Source organism: Chelonoidis abingdonii, chromosome 1 (assembly GCF_003597395.2).
Source record: "Chelonoidis abingdonii isolate Lonesome George chromosome 1, CheloAbing_2.0, whole genome shotgun sequence".
Classification (NCBI taxonomy): domain Eukaryota; kingdom Metazoa; phylum Chordata; order Testudines; family Testudinidae; genus Chelonoidis; species Chelonoidis abingdonii.
The window spans coordinates 189,850,174-189,870,168 of record NC_133769.1 but is presented as its reverse complement, the minus strand read 5'-3'; the positions used below and the strand labels follow the sequence as shown (position 1 = coordinate 189,870,168).

General features: G+C 39.4%; 1 protein-coding gene across 3 annotated transcripts in view; it reads right to left on the bottom strand.

Moving 5' to 3' along the window:
• USP25 (ubiquitin specific peptidase 25) overlaps positions 1 to 19,995 on the bottom strand; it is a 134,593-nt gene that overhangs the window by 24,222 nt on the left and 90,376 nt on the right. For all 3 annotated transcript variants that reach the window (XM_032763897.2, XM_032763895.2, XM_032763896.2), the window contains exons 14-18: positions 17,645 to 17,853; positions 16,743 to 16,813; positions 10,298 to 10,526; positions 7,814 to 8,014; positions 5,744 to 5,883 (exon numbers count right to left, since the gene is read on the bottom strand). In XM_032763897.2, coding sequence (XP_032619788.1) covers positions 5,744 to 5,883; positions 7,814 to 8,014; positions 10,298 to 10,526; positions 16,743 to 16,813; positions 17,645 to 17,853 — 850 coding nt within the window. The remainder of the gene's footprint in view (positions 1 to 5,743; positions 5,884 to 7,813; positions 8,015 to 10,297; positions 10,527 to 16,742; positions 16,814 to 17,644; positions 17,854 to 19,995) is intronic.

Sequence of the window (19,995 nt, the reverse complement as noted above, 5' to 3'; positions counted from 1 at the left end):
AAGATTAACCACATCTGAGTAATCTTGACATTGTGGGATGAGCAAAACCCAAAAAACCTACTAGGGAATGAAAGGGTGTTACAGCTACTCAGTGAAACTTAACGAAACTCATAGGAAGATCTGATCTTTTTAATTCCAAGAAGTAGCCTAGGACAATGGAACAATAAGAGAGTGGGCAGGAGAAATCTGTCAGTGGGTCTGCCAGAGATATCTCCTTCATTTTTGAAGTTAAGCATGTCACATGGATTCCTTTCTATTGTTTAACAACACCTGTTGCACCTTTGTTGAATGGGTAGTCTCGAATCCAGAGAACCACTGAGAAATCATGCCAGAGAAATTCAAGACTGGGGTGAAATGTCTGACCAGTATCCTAAGACAAACCAACAAGAACTGATCAGAAGTTGCAGTGGAGGACGAGAAGCAAGTCTAATGACATAAGGATATCAAACTTTTCACGGCCAAGTCAGTGCAAACAACATGACTTTGGTTTTGTCTTGCTTGACTTTGAATTTTCAAGAGCAATGGTGTTGGCCAATACCCATACAGGAGGCCCTTCATCCATGAGATGAGGAAGGAATCTCCTAGAGATTGAGGTTCAGGTCCCCCTCTCAAACAAAACTTCTTGTGCCTTGCATTGGCTGCAGTGCAATAAAGTCCACTTCTGGAAACCCCCAGGTTAAATATATTCTGCTGAGGACTCGTGAATCCAACTCCCACTTGTAACTTGGAGAGAAGTGTCTGCTGAGGTAGTCAGCCACGGTGTTCTTAATACCTGGAAGGGAAGATGATGAGATGACTATCTGCTTAGCCATGCACCAATTCCAGAGTTTTATCACTTTGGCATAGAGCGAAGGGGAACATGTCTGCCCGACAACCGATGTAGAATATGCAGGTCGTCTTGTCTTATGATCATGACAGATCTGGCTCTGATCAGTGGAAGGAAGAGGGAGCATACCCTTCTGTCTGGTCTCAGTTCCAAAATGTTGACATGCAGAAAATCCACTTGGTGAGTCCACTTGTCCTGGATGTGTGATTTGAGATCAGCTCTCTATTCCTAGAGAAATGCATCTGAAGTGATGACAATGGTCAGAGGAGCTTAAAAAAAAACAAACTCTCATCCTCTTGGAAGGATTCTTCCACATATTGAGTGATTCCAGAACCCAATGAGAGCAGAGACTTGTCTGTCTAGACTATGCTCGTTTGGTGTGTCAACGGTCCTCAGCCATCCCTGTAAACACTGGAGATGTCATCTGGCATGTTGGGTTAATGAAGACACAAGCTGCCATATGACCCTACAGCTGAAGACAATTTCTTGCCAAGGTCTGAGGACTTATGAGTTCTTCAGGTAAGATTTTCAGGTTTGTGAATGTGTCCACAAGTAAACAAGCTTTGGCTGTTATGGCATCTAGAGAAAGTCCTATAAAATCTATACTATTGAACAGTCAACTAGGGACAATCTGTTTGATGTAGCTGTTTAGAAGTCTGAGATCTGATATTGGTCTCCATCCTCTCTTCTTTTTTGGGGACCAGAAAGTACTTGGAATAGGACCCCTTTCCCCTGTCCTGGACTGGACCTCATTCTATGACCCCTAAGAGTAAAAGGGAAATGACATCCTGTCTCAGCAACTGATTGTGAGTTGGGTCTCTGAACAGAGAAGGGAAGAGCGGGTGGAAGGGAGGCTTGGAGGTAAAATGGATGGAATAATCATCTGTTATGATTTCCAAAACCCATTTGTCAAATGTTATTGTTGCCCATGCAGGGTGGAATTGGGAAAGGCAGTATCCGAGTGGAGGGAGGACAGGACAGAGAAGCAGCAAGTCCCTGTGGAGGAGGTGGTTCAGACTCCTGATCAAGCCATCAAAACTGGAGCTTAGCCACAGCAGATGGCTGGGATGAAGTAGCTCTGTCAGTAGCTGTTTTCTTTTTGGAATATCTTGGTCTCTGGTCCCAAGGATAAGGTGGTCTACAGAAAGTAGAAAAGTAAACTGTGCGAGATCTTTGGGCCATCTAACATCTGCTAAATTTCTTTTCATTTATAGGTGTACAGATCCAAAGGGACCTAAGAGTGGCCTTCAAACCTTCAAAGTATGAAGGGACTGTCTGTAGAGTCTGAAAATAACTTATAACCCTCTACAGTAGACTGTACCACCCTTGGAAGCTGCACAGCTAGAGCCTAGGTGCTTGTTACATCATGGTGGAGATGGAACAGACTACGCTATCGGCTGCATCCAAGACATCTTTGCCAAGAGTTGACCCTCATTTATGATGGTCTTAAATTGTTGACGGTGGTCCTGTGGCAAACATTTAATAAAGATATTAAATTTGCTGTAATTCAGATAGTGATATTTTGACATGAACTCCTGATGATTTGCTCTCCTAAACTGTAGTGTCACAGAGGAGTAATTTTTGCGACCAAAAAGATCAAGACACTTTTGGTACTTGTTAAATGGGATAGCATTTTATTGCCTCCCACCCCCTAACTGCATCAGCAACCAAGGAATTTGGTGTCACATTGAAAATAAAAATTCTGAATCCGTGACCAGAACATATGGTATTTTTTGTTAGTACGTTTGCATGCAGGGGGTGCTGTGGCAGAGGTTTGCTGGACTGTCTTGGCTGGCTCTAGAAGAGCCTCATTAATTGGAAGTGCCACACATATTGAAGCTGAGGAACATAAAATATCCAGGGGTTTATGGTGGAAGTCCAAATCTCCCGTGAGGAAACGTAAAAGAGCAATTTGTTTCATCAGCTCCTGGAACTCTGGAAAGTCATCTGTCATGGAAGGTGTTGGAGGCATTATAGCCTCATCAAGAAATATTTGTGCAAGGTGCTACATCCTTGTCAGCTCTTGCCTCCTACCCGTCCAGCTGTAGGAAAGTGGGGATCATCTATCTTCCCTTCTCGCCACGTGGGGAGGAGAGTAAACTATTCTTGAATAAACATGAAACACTTAAACAGAAAGCTGTGAATTAAGTCAGATTTCTCTTCCACACATTCTAATGGAGATAATTGTTCCCCTTGGACAGCATAAGTCAGAGAAGTAGAGTGTCCCAATGAGAAATGACTAGAGAGTGACCCAGAAGACCTCAGTACTGAGAGATGTGTGGTACCAGCAAGCAGTGAACTCTCTGGTTCATTGGAGAGGAAGAGGTCTCTTGAGTATCTGAACTCCTGGGATAGTGGAGGAACTCTGGAGGTTGAATCAGTACTGAGGTAGATACCTGACTCATCTGCATTGAGGAATGAGCACGCCCAAGCATAAACTCAGATGTAACAGTCTGGAGCACTGAATTAAATACTGAGGATACTGAAGAATCTGATGGCACTCATCTGCTTGCATGGACATGACCACCAGAAACAGAGGTGGTCTTCAGTATTGAGTCCTTCTTGGCTGAGGGATGACTTTTTAGAGCAGTCTTAGACATCTTCATGATACCAGAAGCACTTGGAGCCTCAACAGCACTCTTCTTGGTGCCTGAGGTATCTGGTGAAAGAGACGTCTTTGAGGAAGATATAATACGCCTGCTCCTTGTCAATACCATCATCTTAGAATGCAAAGCTTTCAGTACTGCAGACACAGAGGCAAGTTCCTCAGCCCTGGATCTTTCGGTGACTGGGATCTCAAGGTGGCCAAGTCTTCTCCCTTGCCTGGGGATCCTGTATACCTCAGAAAATACAAGTCCGAAATGACCCTGCAAGTTGGGAAAACACAAGCAAAAGGGAAAGACAAAACCCCTAAAACAAACTATATACAACTAAGTATATAACAACACTAAAGCAGTTAATAGAAGCAGGCATATACAGCACTCCATCTTAAACCAAAAGGTAGCTGAGCAGGAACTGAGGGCAGTTCACCTGTGCAGCCCTATATAATCTTTGGTACGGGACAGGAGTATGCATAGAGCGCATAAAGGCCAAATGGACACTGCTACCAAAAGTCTCTGATCAAAGGTGCAGGAGTGCTTGAAATGGAGCACCCACAGAGACACTACTTGAAGAAAAACTTTCCATTACAGACTTAACAACATGATGAAGACATCTAGTTTCTCAAACATACACATACAATTTCTGCCTCTCCTACAATTAATTCCTCCCCCCAACCACAATCCTGTAAATGACAGGGACTGTTTATTCTGCATGAAAGACCTGAACTGTTGTATTTTGTTCCCTGCAACCAAGCTAGTATGCATCTATCCCGGTGTATCTGGAGGAAAGCCAGCAGACCCAAGGTAGAGAAGAAAGGTAGGCAGGTATCATTGAGGACTTTCATAACCTCATTTTGGGGTAACACAAATAGTTACAAGGCATAATATATAATTTTCCCAGTCTGTTTTGCTATGTTGGCATTGATTTTTCTGATTTAGGCTCTATGATTTTGTTAAGCATGACAGATTATTTTCTCTGAGAACACAGAAGACCATCTAAACATTAACCTAGGAATATTGGTGACAGTATGTCTTGGTGTCAAGAGTCAAATTAGCTTCCTTGTTGATTTTAACCACAACTCAGCAGTGTCTGTTCTCTCTTGACATCACAATGGTTGAGACACAAGAGAAAAACACTTCTGCTTTGATTAAGCACCAAGCCAGGATTCCATTTCCATGTGGAATCAATCCACAGAAGTATCCTAATTCTTGATATGAAATATGAGCATTTATTGGTATATATGCTTGCCTATGAGTTCTTGGGTCTAAGTGGGCTTGTTTAGCTCTGGACAATTAGGACTCAGGCCACATTTTTGTTTTATTTATTTATTTTTTAAAGAAGAATGCATGAACTTTGCACATGCCCAACTTGTTCATACACTGCTTCATGATGACTTAGCAAGCCAAACTGGGGAAATAATAAATAATAAACTGATACATGTTACATTATTTTGATCTAAAAACAAGTATTCCATTAAAGTTGACTGTGGTTTCAAAACGTATTTATTCATGAAACATATTTGATCAAATACTTACACCTATAGTTCGTCAAAGAATATTTGCTGAACATAAAATTCATTGAATTTTACCTTCATAAAGAATTCACAAAGCAGCCTCTTATTTGCAATTCTATTCAGTACTCAAAATTACTTGAAGACTATCTGAAGTGAAGTACTGGAAGTCTTTGGAGGATTCCAATATTCCGGCTGGTGTAACATATGTATTCTAAGTTAAATATACACATTTGATGAATCATGAAGACCTGTTTCAAAGTCTGTGAATTTAAATACTAAAACCTAGGATAGGATATGCATGTTTCTCCCCCAGTATTCAACTAACTACGTATATACTCCATAAATACAATGCTTAACCTTAAAAACTACATCAACTGATGCAGCCTTTCAAGGATACTGACGACTCCAAATGATGTCTCAAAATCCCTAAATAAATTTAAAAAAAAAAACTAATTTTTTCAGTGTTCTGGGAGGAATACTCCTTTATATACTCCCATAACTAGAAAATTATTAATTGTAGGTGGACAAAGACATGTGTGACCATTATTTAAGAAACAACATACTGTGCTCCACAAAGAAGTGTGATAATTACATACAATGTATGTACGTCACTAGTTTTACTCTACTATCAGCCTTTAGGTATATTCCATTTCTTCTGGACTGAGTATAAAGGCTGAATAGTTCCTAAGGAAAGGTTAATGCTTTCTTCAAGGGAATAATTTTTTCTTTTATCAGATATTATAATACCTGCCTCCTGCAAGATAAGAAAAGAAGGGGTATTAAAAACTTGAAAATATCCTCACCATTTGCATGACAGTTTCAGGACTTCTATCTTCCTGTTCAGCTAATGCTTTAGTTATTGCTCGTACAGAATCTTCTTTCAAATGCTTTGAGAGATCAGTTCTTGATGGCTGCTCCAAATACTCTGGCTCTCCTGCTTGAACTTAGTGACAAAAAATGTAATATAAGGAATTCCATATTCTTAACATAGCTAAGTCTATCCGCGTTATTTGGGTTAACAAGTAAGTGCTAAAGAAATTTGTACAAAAATGCAAGTTATGTCAAATAATTCACACAAATCTGCTTTAGATCCGTGTTCAAAATTAGTCCCATCTTTTCTAGTTTAAGAAAGCACTGAAAGAGCTTAGTGAATAGTTTTAGGATTAGAAACATTTAAAACCATATTTAGCATATTTGAATTGCCTGAAACACCTGCTCAAGCAGAACACAGTACCCCATGTTGAGCCTGGGGCTGTGCATGAGTGTAAGGTTCTTCCTGAATTTCCTTGTGGGTTTGTGGCCTAAAATATCTAACTGTTTAAATCTAAAAGATTTATATTGCAAAACAAACATACATTACAATCAATACATTTTACTTTTCAAACAACTAAGACAACACAAATTCCTTTCCATTTAAATGTAAAATCTTCACTAAGAAAAATAAAACAGACTTGCTTATTGCTTTCAGTTAGTAAAACAAAAAAAGATAAATATCTGCTTGTAAATTTCAAGAGAAATTAAATATTTTGTATCACTAATACAAAGAAAAAACACTAGGCTGTTCCAAGTAACTGAAAAACAAGATATTTAGAAGATGAAATCACTCTTTGGAGAAAATAAAATGCAGTTTAACATTATCAGTACACCAATTTTCTAGATATATTTGGCCAAACTATGATCTGTGTGTCCGTCACTACAAAATGAACAACATACAATCTTTAATGATCCAAGGGTGACAAGAATGAATGAATGACAGTCTCCCACTATCCAAGCTTGTCTAGTCATCTTAAGTATTACATTGTAGAACCACCAAAGCTAGAAATGGACATAGCCTATTAACCTTACCTAGGCCCCGTCTAGACTACGCGCGAAAATCGATTTTAGATACGCAATTTCAGCTACGAGAATAGCGTAGCTGAAATCGAATATCTAAAATCGATTTACTCACCCGTCTTCACCGCGCGGGATCGATGTGCGCGGTTCGCCATGTCGAATCCGGAACTCCGTTTGTTTTGGTGGAGTTCCGGAATCGATCAAAGCGCGCTCTGGGTTCGATATATCCCGTCTAGACCAGATGCAGTATTTCGAACCCCGAGCAATCGATTTTAACGCGCCGAAACAGCGCGTAGTGTAGACGTAGCCCTAGTCTCTTTCTCTATGTCAGTGTGGGACTGTCAGTACAATTAGCTGACCTGAACAGACAATTGGTGAACTCAGTTCCAAGCAGTGGAGTTTCCATCACTATTCTTTCGAGTCCACCACACCATTCCTAACATTCTCAGTATTTTCCTGGTAATCAGCCTAAAGTTTTCCTATTTCTTAATTTAATTCCATTACTACAACAACATACCACACAATTTCTCTCTCTCCTTATGGCTAAATTCTGCTCTCACACATTACTGTAAATCTAGAGTATCTGAGTACCAGGAAAATTTACAGAGAGAGGAGAAAGGGAAAATACTCTGGAAATACCAATTTCTTAAAATAAAAGGCCAACGGGAGCTACTAGCTACTCTGTACTTTTGAAAAATCAGGCCACATTTTCAATTTTTCAGAATGTTTTCAGCTGAGGTGGTACTAGAACTTCACAAGGACAGAAAATTACTTAACATTAATAAGACCATGCAGTAGGCATTTTTTAATTTTAATGAGAAAAGAAACCCCCCAACAGAAACCAATGCCTATTTAAAAACCAAATAAATGTCTAATGTGGTTATTTTATAGAACTCACTGTTGAAAACAATTCAAATGTGAAGAAAACTAGTTCAGTATCTTCAAAGATATGATAGTTTACAGCTAGCATTAATGTATACACATGCAAAGTTTTATTTTTGTCCCCCCACCCCCAACATAAAACATGTATGCAGACCAACCTGGAGCAGAGGAGGGTGCTGGCATCCTGGGTGTCTGAGATGCTAACAACTTTTCCTGTTGTACTTTCTGAGCAAGTTCTGCATCCCATTCTTCCAGTTCTTTTTCAAAACGCTTGTTGTCTTCCTTGACATAGTCCTTTAAATCAGGAGGCAACGTATCCATTCCAAGCAGCATCTGACCAGTTTCCTTATTAAACTCTTCTGTAAAACCACATAGTTTATATGTTTCACAGAATAATGAAAGGCAACAGGAATATATGTGGATGAAAGGCATTCAGAATGAGCATTCTTGAAAGCATACAATATACCAGTGAAATTTCAAAAGTTGTCTCACATTTATGAATACATCTCAGTTTATCATTTGTCATACACAGGAAGTTTACTCACCTAGAGGTGGACTTTATGAAGCATTTTGCTTCTGCAATTTAAGTCTTGCACTTGGGCACCATAAGCTCATTACCACATAGAATGCCAAACCTTTGGGGCTGTGTGCACCTTATGAATCAAAATGTTCACAGCAAAAGTACATAAGAGACTGTGGTCCAATTGCTTTCCATTCCACTTGGTCTTACTTACACTTAGAACTTTTAGACTGGCAGAGCCACATATTGAGGCCAATGAACCCTGTGGGGGTAGGCCCGTTATGAATCTGAGGATCTGGAAATGTCGAGGCTAATCTTAGTAATAATTTCAAACTAAGTGAGATTTCTAACTTTTTACTGTATGAAGATAGCCTTAACAATGTAAAGCAATATAAACCTATTACTACAGTTGGAAACTTGTCACTAAGTTGTAACCAAAAAGATCCAAGTTCTTCATGATATTTTCAATCTACACAATGTGGTTTTGCAGATCCATGTAACCCTCAACAAACAGTCCTTTGATTTCTGGGACCAATTCACTAACGTCTGAGTGTGGAGAGAATAGTGAAGGCCCCAACTGCCATAGCACTATAGGCATAAGAAACTCTCCCCTTTGTCTATTAGATGAGCAGTCAACCTCTGCTGAATAGTCAGTCTATATAATCTATGGCCACAAGAGGGAACAGTGAAGGAGAATACATATTTTCTTTTAAAACATTTTTGAACTACGATTTAAACTATGAACTAGTTATAAAAAAAGGATTGATGAACACATGGTCCATCACCACAACTTATTCATAATATAGTTAAAGATACATTTATCTATCGTGGTCAGACAAGGACTGCTTTCTGTCATGTATCTTTGCAGTGAACATTTGTATTCTTGTGGGAACATATGCATATCCTCCCTAGTTATTGCTTTCTGGTTGGACATGATTTAATGCAACAAGGGATATGTTCCGAAGGAGTGTTATCTGAAGAGACAAATTTCAAACTATGCAAGTTTTAGCCGGTCTAATTGGGACTGGCCAACTGGGGCCAGATCAGATAATCAAAACTACAGATAAACTGGAAAATGCAATGCTGCAGTGCCATCTAACGGTTGTTTCTGGCCCTGGAGTCCTGGTTGTTCAGTAAATGTAGAGGGCCAGTTAAGGCAGGGTTGAATAAACAGGTTTCTACTGTATTCCTTTGTTTTGTTTTTCACAGGGAAGAACTCAAAATGTAAGTTAACTATGAAGTGCTCATTTCAATAATTTACAACAGGCTTCCTTTTTTTTTTTTTAAAACACTCCATGAAAAAGTACATTAAGCATATTAAGTGGATGAAGGCAAGAAAAAATATTCCTGAGAACATGTAAAAGTGACCTATTCTATAGCTTTTAACATTTAACTTTTTTGGTTTTACTCTCTAGTGTTGTGATAAACCTATGTCCTCACCATGACTTCATTTGGCAAACATTTTATTTTGCTATTTTAATAACGCTGAAGCACTACGTACTGTGACGTTATGATGCTTACTACTCAAAAGATGGGAAGTATTTTTGCCATCTAGAAAACTATAAACATACCTATGAGCATAATTAAACATTTCACTTTCTACTCATTTGTTTCAACACTAAAAATTGACATTACTCCACACAATAACCCCATCTTTGGGCTATAACTTTGACAGCGCTTTATCTAAACACCTGCAATATTCTTTAGCTGATCTACAATTAAGCAATGTTCACTTGTAAAATTGTATAAAAGCAGGATATCATTGCTGCATTTGCACTGAACTCTACAGGAATGCGGGGATTTGTGGGGGGGAAGTTGCTTAGTTTTCTTTGTATTCAACTATAAATGCATATGTAACATTTTAGTCAACAATAGGAATTAAAATAATCATATAACTATTACTTTGCATGTAAATAAAGTATTATATACAAGTTTAAATTTCAAGCTCTTAAATTCTGCTATATTAGCCATAGTTCAGATGCAATTTTTAGATAATGTTTTCACCTCTTAGCTCAGAGAGCCGAGAAGCAACAAACAACAACAGAACCACTCAGGAAGTCAACACCTTGAGCACAACTTCCACATACTGTATTTCATGCTGAAAATATACCCCAGACATTACCTTGTATCAAGAATTGTTCCTTATCATTGATATACATTAAACAGTATGCACTGGCATTCCTGTAACCACCGAAAGAATCACGTTCCAACTCCTCCCAAGTTGACTTTGTCACAGAAATATCATTATATTTCATCCATCTCCTCTGGTGGTGGTCATAAATGTATGCCCAGTAGTGCCCTGCGTTAGCTTGGCCTTCATGAACTAGTACAGCATGTAACCGATAAGGAACCTAACAGAAAGAAAACATGATTTAAATGTTGTTGCTATTACAGGAGGAGGAGATTATTTACGGTAACTGGAGATTCTTCGAGATGTGTGGTCCCTATTTAGATTCCAGACGTGAGTGTGCATATGCGCCAAGCGCTGGTGCCAGAACTATTCATAGTAGTGTCCGTTGACCTGTATGTACATCATGCATTGGCTGGCTGGTGTGTCCAAGTCTGTAAGAGACTGTGCGGGTAAACACCAGTCCCTCTTACCAGTAAGCGATTAGCTTACTCCAATCCACAATGCAGGGGATGGAGGGCAGGTATGGTAATCCAAATAGGGATCACACATCTAGAACCACCTCCAGTTACCATAAGTAATCTCCTCTTCTTCTTCAAGTGGGAGAGTAGCAAGCAGTGCTCGGAATATTGATCTGGACACTTGAAAAAACAGACAAAGTAACACGGGTTATAAGGCGGCTACAATTTTATTTGCCTAACAATTTACCTGGGTGAACCACCACTCAGATAGTCACTACAAACTACTCAAAAGCAATCTACTAAAGAAAATAGATCTCTTCCTTAGAGCGTGTTCTTTTTCATTCTTCAGTGTGCAGTACAGACACACAGACCCGTTTAGGTCAGCTCCATCCCAGAGTGAATACTACTCATCATGCCAACATCACAATGATTCTTCTACCACTGTCATGTTCAAATACCATGTCTGGAACCTCAAGCAATCAGTCACAATCTATGAATTCAACCTTCCTTTTCTCAATTCTGAAAGTAGCAAACTTCAAACTCTAGATTACATACTGTTAAAAAGCTTAACCCCCCCCACAAAAAAACAGCCAAGTCACATTTCCTGGTTTAAACAAGTCTTTCCAAGCATAAATACAAGAGTGCATCAGCAGAGATAAATAATAAGTCAAACAATATACTGAATTTAGGTTCTGATTGTCTGATCATGTTGACTGCATCACTAACAAATTACATAAATGAATGGTTTCCTCATATAATAATTGGTGCATTCAATGCACCAGTTATTGTCATCTGAGTAAATATTTAAGAGAACAGAGGCCATCTACCTGTCAAAGATAGCCCATTTGTGTCAACCATTTGAGTACTTAAAGAAGATACTTATTAAATACATTAATAAGCCATTTGTTGATAGGATTTAAGCATCTTATAATAGAACAAAACACTAAAATTAGAAGAAAAAAACCAGCCAGGTAAAACACACAGTCAATCTGTACCAAAACATCTGGCAAAATATCTAAAATCACTTAAAGTTTTCACTGGATTCTACCATCTCCCAATTAACACAAAACAGTAAAGACAAAAGGTAAGTCTTCATCTCGGCAGTTTGCACATCTGTTTTTATTTCCCCACACCATACGCTCTAACTTCCTGGATTCATCCCAACCCTTTGAGTGTACTCTTCTGCTCCAGCCTTTGATGCACAGAACCGATTTCCTGTTATATGCCAGGTGCCCCCGCATCCCTTCCCCCCATTTAGCATCCAACTCTTCAAGCAATCCCTCCTCTCTTATCAGTCCTATATTCTAAATGTCATTAACTATTATCCCATGTCTTTCCCTTCAGTGTGTCTGTCTTGCTTTACTTGACTTGTTAACTTTTTGGGACAGGGAATGCATTATACCTAAGTTTGTAAAGGGCCATGTAAATTAATAGTAACTTATTGATGGTTTAATAAAAATCAGTAATATTTCAGTCAGTTCATTTCAGTGTACATCAGAAAGTTGAACACTTCCATCTTAAAGTACATCTTGAGACCAATATACCAATAGACAAGTAAGATAGGTCTACTGGTCTCAAGTACATCTTGAGACCAATAGACCTTTCACAATTAGGAGCATACAAGAAAACAGCTGCATTACTGTGTTCAGTCAGTGAAGAAACTGCTAGAGAGACAGAAGCAAAGGCCAGGTAGAGGGGTCCTCCCCTCATTCTGAGATAACAGAAGAGGGACTTAACACCAATGTCAAGGTCAGACCATGCCAACATGTATACATTCTTGTACTTTCCTCAGAGCATGAACTTTAGCTCCTAATCAATGAAAATATTGATACAAAGATTTGCAGCAGATGTGGAGACAAGTTAAGTTTTTACCAGTCAACAACACACATCAACCTCTGCTCACAGTGATGCCTTATTGGATTACACGGTCTACCTTGCCTTCAGTGGCTGTAAGTAACCAAAAAACCTGTGAGTAAGGCCAAGAAGGGGTTCTCCAAGAAACCTGCCTTGGTTTTCAAGACCAGCAGAATACAAGAATCAAACAAGTTAGCAGTGAGAGTTTAAACACCTTAGGGACATAGGATGCTAGCTAGTGACCATCTTCTGGCAACACCAATGGCAAAATCTGAAGACTTTTTGCAGTAGAGATAAGTGTTAAAGACCATAAGAGTAGAGAAAGAAGAATGATCCACTTCACCTTAAACGACCTTTAAAAAAAATGGTAAAGGTGTTTTTCTTAAAAAAAAAAAGTTCAAGGGAAAAAATATCAATTCTTTAAAAACAGCATTAAATATTACTATTATCCTTAATACAAGAAGAGATTTCTTAGAAGGACTGAGGATATTAATGAGTGGCTTTTTAATCTAAGGTAAGCAGTGTGACAAAAACAAAATAAAGAGGAAGAGATCCAAATGCTATTTATACAGCAATCTTGAGTGTTAATAAGCTGGTCTGATATTAAAAAAATGTAAGCTATCTTTCAGGTTTATTACTATTAAGATCTAAAGCCTAGAATGAAGATCTGTGTAGGAGAACGTCTGTTGGATTCTTGTTGCACACATCTTGAAAGCTATACTATTGCAGCAGAGGACTTCAAGTTTAATATTTGTTATTGTCATAATAAAAAAAAAAAAAAGATCATTTATGACAATGACTAGGGATATTGGAATGCCCCACACATTCCAGGTTGCTATTCTCAAAAGAATACAACTTAAAAGTTACGAACTGACCGGTCAACCACACTCCTCATTTGGAACTGGAAGTACACAGATAGCAGAAGAGACTCAAGAAAAAGCAAATACAGTAAATTAATCTTCAAAAAAAATAAAAAAAATAAAGGGGAAGACTTGACAAGATTAAAAAAGATTTCAGAAGGTAAGGAAACTTTCTGTGCTTGTTTCATTTAAATTAAGATGGTTAAAAGTAGCATTTTTCTTCTTCAGAGTAAAGTTTCAAAGCTGTATTAAAATCAACGGTCAGTTGTAAACTTTTGAAAGGACCGTTACGTTTTTGTTCAGTTATGAACATTTTACAGTTACAAATAACCGCCATCCCCAAGATTCTGAGGTTCTACTGTATATCAGTTTCTTTGAGCTATGAGGCTATGCAAACTCCCTGAAACTACAAGTCTGCTTCACAATTAGCCAATAGGAAAAGTAGAAGGGGAGCAAAGGTTGCACCTGTCCCTGAGACAGGAACACTGCCCTCTGTAATACTCCTTAGTGCTGACAACCCCAACTGAAAGAATCTTGGCAGTCCTCTGAAATGAGTGTCCTAGGTGGGTAACACTGTTCAAATACAACTGAGTTACCAAAACACGTTGGATGCACTTTTTAAAGGAATATGGGTATGCAGATTAATTAGAAAGACTAAGGGGAGGGGTGGGAGGGCTGTATGCCTTTCTGATGACATTCCCTCACCACAGCACAGCACAGCCCATTGGGACTGAGATTTTAATTGAGTTTTAAATAAAATTGTGCTAATTGGGTTAAACTTCAATCCCTCTCTCTCTATCTCTGGCAAACTAGCTGCCAGAACTGTTTAGTTTGATCAAGGAATGTTAATTGCACTCTTCCATGAAGAGAGAGATGTATAGCGCTAGCAAGTGAATTCTGTACCAGTAGCTGTATCTCACAATAAACCATTATATCAAGAAGCAATTAATGGTAACACAGCAACACACAAAGTATGTAATTAGCATTAAACTTTCATGCGGTGACTACTAACGTGCATAACAAGAGCGAGGCATCCATAGGAAGGGAAACTTTAAAAATTGTGTAAACACCCCCTCCCCCCCATCACCCTCTTGTTTCCTCCCTGCATCAAACTGAGGTAACAAAGCAGGAGGAGCAGGGGCAGCCGTGCAGCCAGTGGCGGGAGAGAAGAGGTGCTTTCCCCTTCAAAGTGCCGCTTCTCTCCGGCTGGCTTTGAAGGGGAAAGTGCCGCTTCTCGTCCTGAGTCCTCCGGCCCGTGCTCGCAGAGTCGCATTCCTAAAGGGGCTTTAGCGCTGCAGGTCAGGGCCCCAGGGGCCCCTTGTTGAACACTGCCCATATTATATATATATAAAAATACACAAAAACACAAACATTATCTCCCCATATGTCTTTAAGGGTTGAATTTCAGTCATTTATCCTGCAGGGTGCTTAACCCTTTCTGGTCATGTGTCTCAACTGTACTTTGAGGTGCATCAGTAATCACTCATGTATCATAGCAAAGGCTACCAGGAGTACTTGATACAAGGATTCTCAAAGGACTGCATTAGATACAATGAACTGAGATATCCCTAGCACTACACACCCTGTAATGTAAGTATAGCTGATGTTTATGAAGCCTCGAATTTTGGGCATAATCCAGGATTCTGTAACATGGTATGGGGGAATATGAGGTGGACTCCCCGAAGGTGGGGAAGCTAACTACAAAACTCTGCTAAAAACTGTAAAACAATTAGAGGCAGTCAGTGCACTCTGCCCTTCATAACTTCGGCTGAAAGTTGAGGAAGGCAAGGGCACATATGTGGACTTACGGACAATGCGTGCAAGAATTCTGGGTGCACATAGCTCATGCACAGTGCAACACGTACACAGGGACCAGCAGTCGAAGAACAACAAGAGTTTTGGAAAAGATAAAGTCCTCTTGCTTCTGGGTATTAGACAACCTCTTGTTAGGGTTAGAAGGAAATCTGCCCTTGAGGCAGGCTATTGCTGTAGGGTTTCTTACACCTTTCTCTGAAGCAGCTGGCATTGGTCATACTACAAGACAGCATACTGGACTTAAACAACTGGGTTTGATCCAGTACGGCAATTCCTAGACACACAACTCTATGCTTACATCTCATCTTGTAACTAGTCTTCAGAACGGTTCCACAGCAACCCTTCTGCTCCTTGGCTGCTGCCCTCAACCAACCACCACAAGAGGGTTTCCGTAAGACTAGCAGAAGGATGCTCATGCAGCATCCCCCATCACCTATAGCCTCTTCGCATAAATTGGATCAAACAAATTTTCATCTCTTCCTTGTTGCAACAAAAGAAATATACAGATAATTCTTCAGTAGTAGACCTTGTCCGACCTTGTCCCTCCTTTTCCTTTCCTTTACCTTTAATTTAGCCTGTAAGCTCTTTGGGGCCTGGAGGCATTGTCTTACGTCTGTAACTTGCCATGCCCACTAACATGTACCAACATTACTAATCAAAATCATGCACCCCTCCCCAACAAAAAAAAACCCCACTCACCACATGGAAAGAGGATTATGTGGATAAAAGACTACTGAAGAGACAACTACTATATATCCTGATGGCTTTATATTGCTGATCACAGTATAAACCATATCACTTAACAAGCTGTCCTCCCCAAGAAAATGGGTTAGCATGATAGCAAAAAGACTGACTGATGCTTAATCAGGACAGAATTAAAATAATTGTTGCTTAATATGGATTCATTTAGGTAGGTCCAAATAGTTAAGGGGTGTTTAACCCAGTGTTAAATAGAAGTGAAATTGAGTCATATCGTAGAAGTTTCAAAGTAAAATGAGTAAGAAATGAAGATGAAATATAAACATAGGAAATATGTTTCCTGTATTTTTATTCAAATATTTTTTCCTCTTTTTAAAATGGGCTTGTGTCTTAATTGAAAGTATCTCACTCAATAGCCTAAATAGCTTCTCCTGTGCAATGCTAAAATTACATCAACACAGCTGCATAGAATCAGGTATTCTGGGTTTTGCCACAGACTTCTAGCACAACTTTGGTTAAGTAACTTCATTTGTAATGCCTGAATTTCCTTAAAATAGGTATTACAGTATAATTCTTTGACTTGGTGGTGCATAATTAAGATCTACAAAACTCTCGGATCTTCTGATTCAGGATCTCAACACATTATATACTGCTTAATTTTTAAGCAACTAAGAATTAAAGAAAAATCTTTCATTACAAAGATTAAAATGATCTATTTTTTTTATCGTCTCATGTGGACACCTTACTTACCTGGACCATTGATTTGTCAGAGTACATCAATTCAATTGTCCGATGTATTCTAGATATGCTTTCTTGCAAGTCTAAGGGAATAAGGAAAAAAAAAAATCATATCCTTCTGCGCCACCACTATGAATTATCTATATGCTTCTACAATATGCTACATCTTCACTTTTTCGAACTGGAAGGCTCATATAAGGATAAACAGTCCTAATCTTATTTAAAAATTGATGTTAATCACTCAAATGCTGGACACTGAAGTTTCTCCGGCATGAATGCAAATGCCACAATCCCAGGGACAATGCAACCTGCTTCCCACAAGATACCAGGCATGCTCTATGGGTAAGATAATGGATCTACTTTGTTCCTGTCCTTGTCTGAACAGTTAGTGCCCTTCCTTATGCCCCACACCAAGGGAGCAGTCCACGCACTCTCCCGAACAAAGGCCTGCAACTGTAAGTAACTTTTGCAAAGAAGCTCACCGCACTCTCCCAAAAGAGCCCAGGCTGTGCACTCACAAAAGGGCCAGTCACAATCTGGTGTAACTCCTTAAACTGCCCATCACACTGATGGTTACAGGACAAGGATAGAAAAATCTACCAATGCAAGTACCACTTCTCTTCCTCTCCCCCACCTCCATATCTCACAGCAATGCCTGCACACGGTATAAGCCCACTCCAATGTGAAAAGGCAAGGTTTGAGGCTAGAGGTGAATGTTTTACCATCTGAGACAGATGGACATTTTTGTTAGTACTAGATGTTTCCCTTCATCTGTCTGTTGAAGTCAAATGTAAATCCAGTAAGAATTGTGAAAAGTTACTGAAGTCAAACACACTGATTTTCTTCCTCCAGAAACAAAACATTTTCAGTAACCCTTTTCAAAAACAGCAGTAGTCCCTACTTTTTCACAGTACCTCTAGTGTCATTTTCTACTTCAGTCCTCCAACGATGTAAACAGCCCTCTAACACTGAAAGCTCTTCTTCCGTTATGTGTCTTGGTGCTGGATGCATTGGCAAGTCTGGAGGAATTCGGGACTGTGTGAATGGTTTGTGTATTACTGATCTTTGTACAGGTGATGTGCTTGGTATCTCTGATGATGAAGGCCCCTGTTGCTCTGTTGTGCTGTATTTATTTAAAATATGAAATGAAATTTCAAACTTCCTATACACAAGCTATAAACTACAGAAATTGACTTCACAAACACTTGGAGCTGAAATATAAACCAACCAATCCCTGATCATTTTTGTTTTTTAATCTGAGCAGTTTTAAACACTTTAAAGCTTTTAGTTATCAAGTTAAAGAAACACAGTAGAGAGAGAGTATTTTAAATGGAGTCACCATGTGACTTCTTATATCTTCATAGTATGCCATGTGGCAACCACAATATCAAAAGAGACAATCACAATTAAACCTTTCAAGCCAGAGTTTACTTTATCAAAACTGATCAGAACGTCTGCATAGTATTACAAAATTGCATAACCTATCAAAGTGGTTCAAAGCATGTGCTGCTCATCTCAAAGAGGAAACACTATATATATGGTTTCATCAGGGCAATTTTTTCCTAATTCAAGTTAATACCACAAATTTTAAATTTAAATACTGATTTGCTTACACCTTGTCCACAGTAGACTTTTTCCTTCAGATTTCCACCACTGTTAAGCTAGTATTAATCCAACAGAGTTAGCAACAATGGGAGCTCCAGTGAGCGCAAGCTACCGGCATTTTAGAGCTCCTCTGAGAAGGGTAAACATCTGCGTTAACGCAGCCACTATTTACTCCTAGGAGAATTTTGCACCACTGCACACACGAAGAATTCATATTCCTTGCAGATTCTCCCTCCTCCCCCTCTAATAATACACTTTGCCAGGGAGACGCTGTAATTATACCTTTCACCCAGCAAGGGCTGCTGTGGTACCAGAACAGAAGGCAGCCAGCTCAGGGCCTGAGTAGGCACCTGCAGAGGGGAAGGGCTGCGTTCTTCACAGCACCCTGCCCATGGGGCCAGACGAGGAGATATAAGATATGGGAGGATGGACAGAACAGGGCAAACAGGGTTGCTGGGGATCAGACTGGGGTTGAGAAGGGCTAGTGGGGGGGGGGGGGGCAGACTTGGGAAAGGGCACAGGAGTTACTGGGGTGATAGCATTGAGCCAGGGGCTGAATGGCCGTGGGAGTGAAGGCCACATAAGGATAGGATGAGAGAGGGGTGGCTGAATGGGAGTGTAGGGACACATGGGGATGTGCCTGACAGAATGGGAGAAGCTAGGGGTCAGCCAGGGTCTGCCTGGGGGAAGCTTCCCAACTCCCTAACAATCCCTCCCACGCAAAAAAACCCTAAGAACTGTTCCATACTTCTCCCACCCATATCCAACAACCCTCCAGGTTTACTCTCAGGCCCTAGTTTAGCCATTATTTCTCTCTCCCTCAGCTCCTCTGTTACCCCTGACTCCCCCAAGGCTTTGCACTGCTTCTGAGAGGGGTGGGAAATACAGTTCGGTATTGTAGTTTAAATGAATTATTACTCTAAGTTCTGTATTAATATACCTAGTAAGTAATCCATGTCAAAGAACATTTCCTGAATCTTTTTGGTTGTGTGTATTGTAACAGATATATGTGCTGACAAGTATATTGAAATAAAATTACCAAAATAGAAACTAGTGTGATTATATTGTGTAATTTTGAAAAGTAAGATATGCAAAATAATGTAGAATTTTAAAATGTTGTGCACAGATTTTTGAATTTTTTGGCACAGAATTCCACCAGGAGTAACTATTACTATTCCCAGTGGTGGGAAATAAAAAAAACAACCAAGTTTATACCCTGCCCAAGAGACCACTTTTGCCCTTGTGCCTTCCCATTTTGGCGTCAGCTAAAAAGCTTATGCCTAGTTTCCAGATTTGTACATATGACAGAGCCCAAATTTGTTAACCTCCTGAGGCATAATCCCAAGTAAACAGATAAGTGTTTTGCTATGAAGGTTATCTGAGATTGACTAGCATATATTGTCATGTGGAGAACACACAGAATACTTATACTTGACGTTATGCTAATCTGCTTTGTGTTTTTAATGTTTTAACATATAGGCCTAAAAGTCACAATACTCACATCTCACAGCACAATTTTAAACAGCAAGGCACTTTTTGTAGTGTAATTCAGGCAAACAGCGTTCCCTTGCTGGAGTCTGTCATCTGTTTTATTAATAGGAAGTTTCTATATTTATGATGATTACAGCAGTACCAGCAAAGCACTTCAGCATTTTTAAAA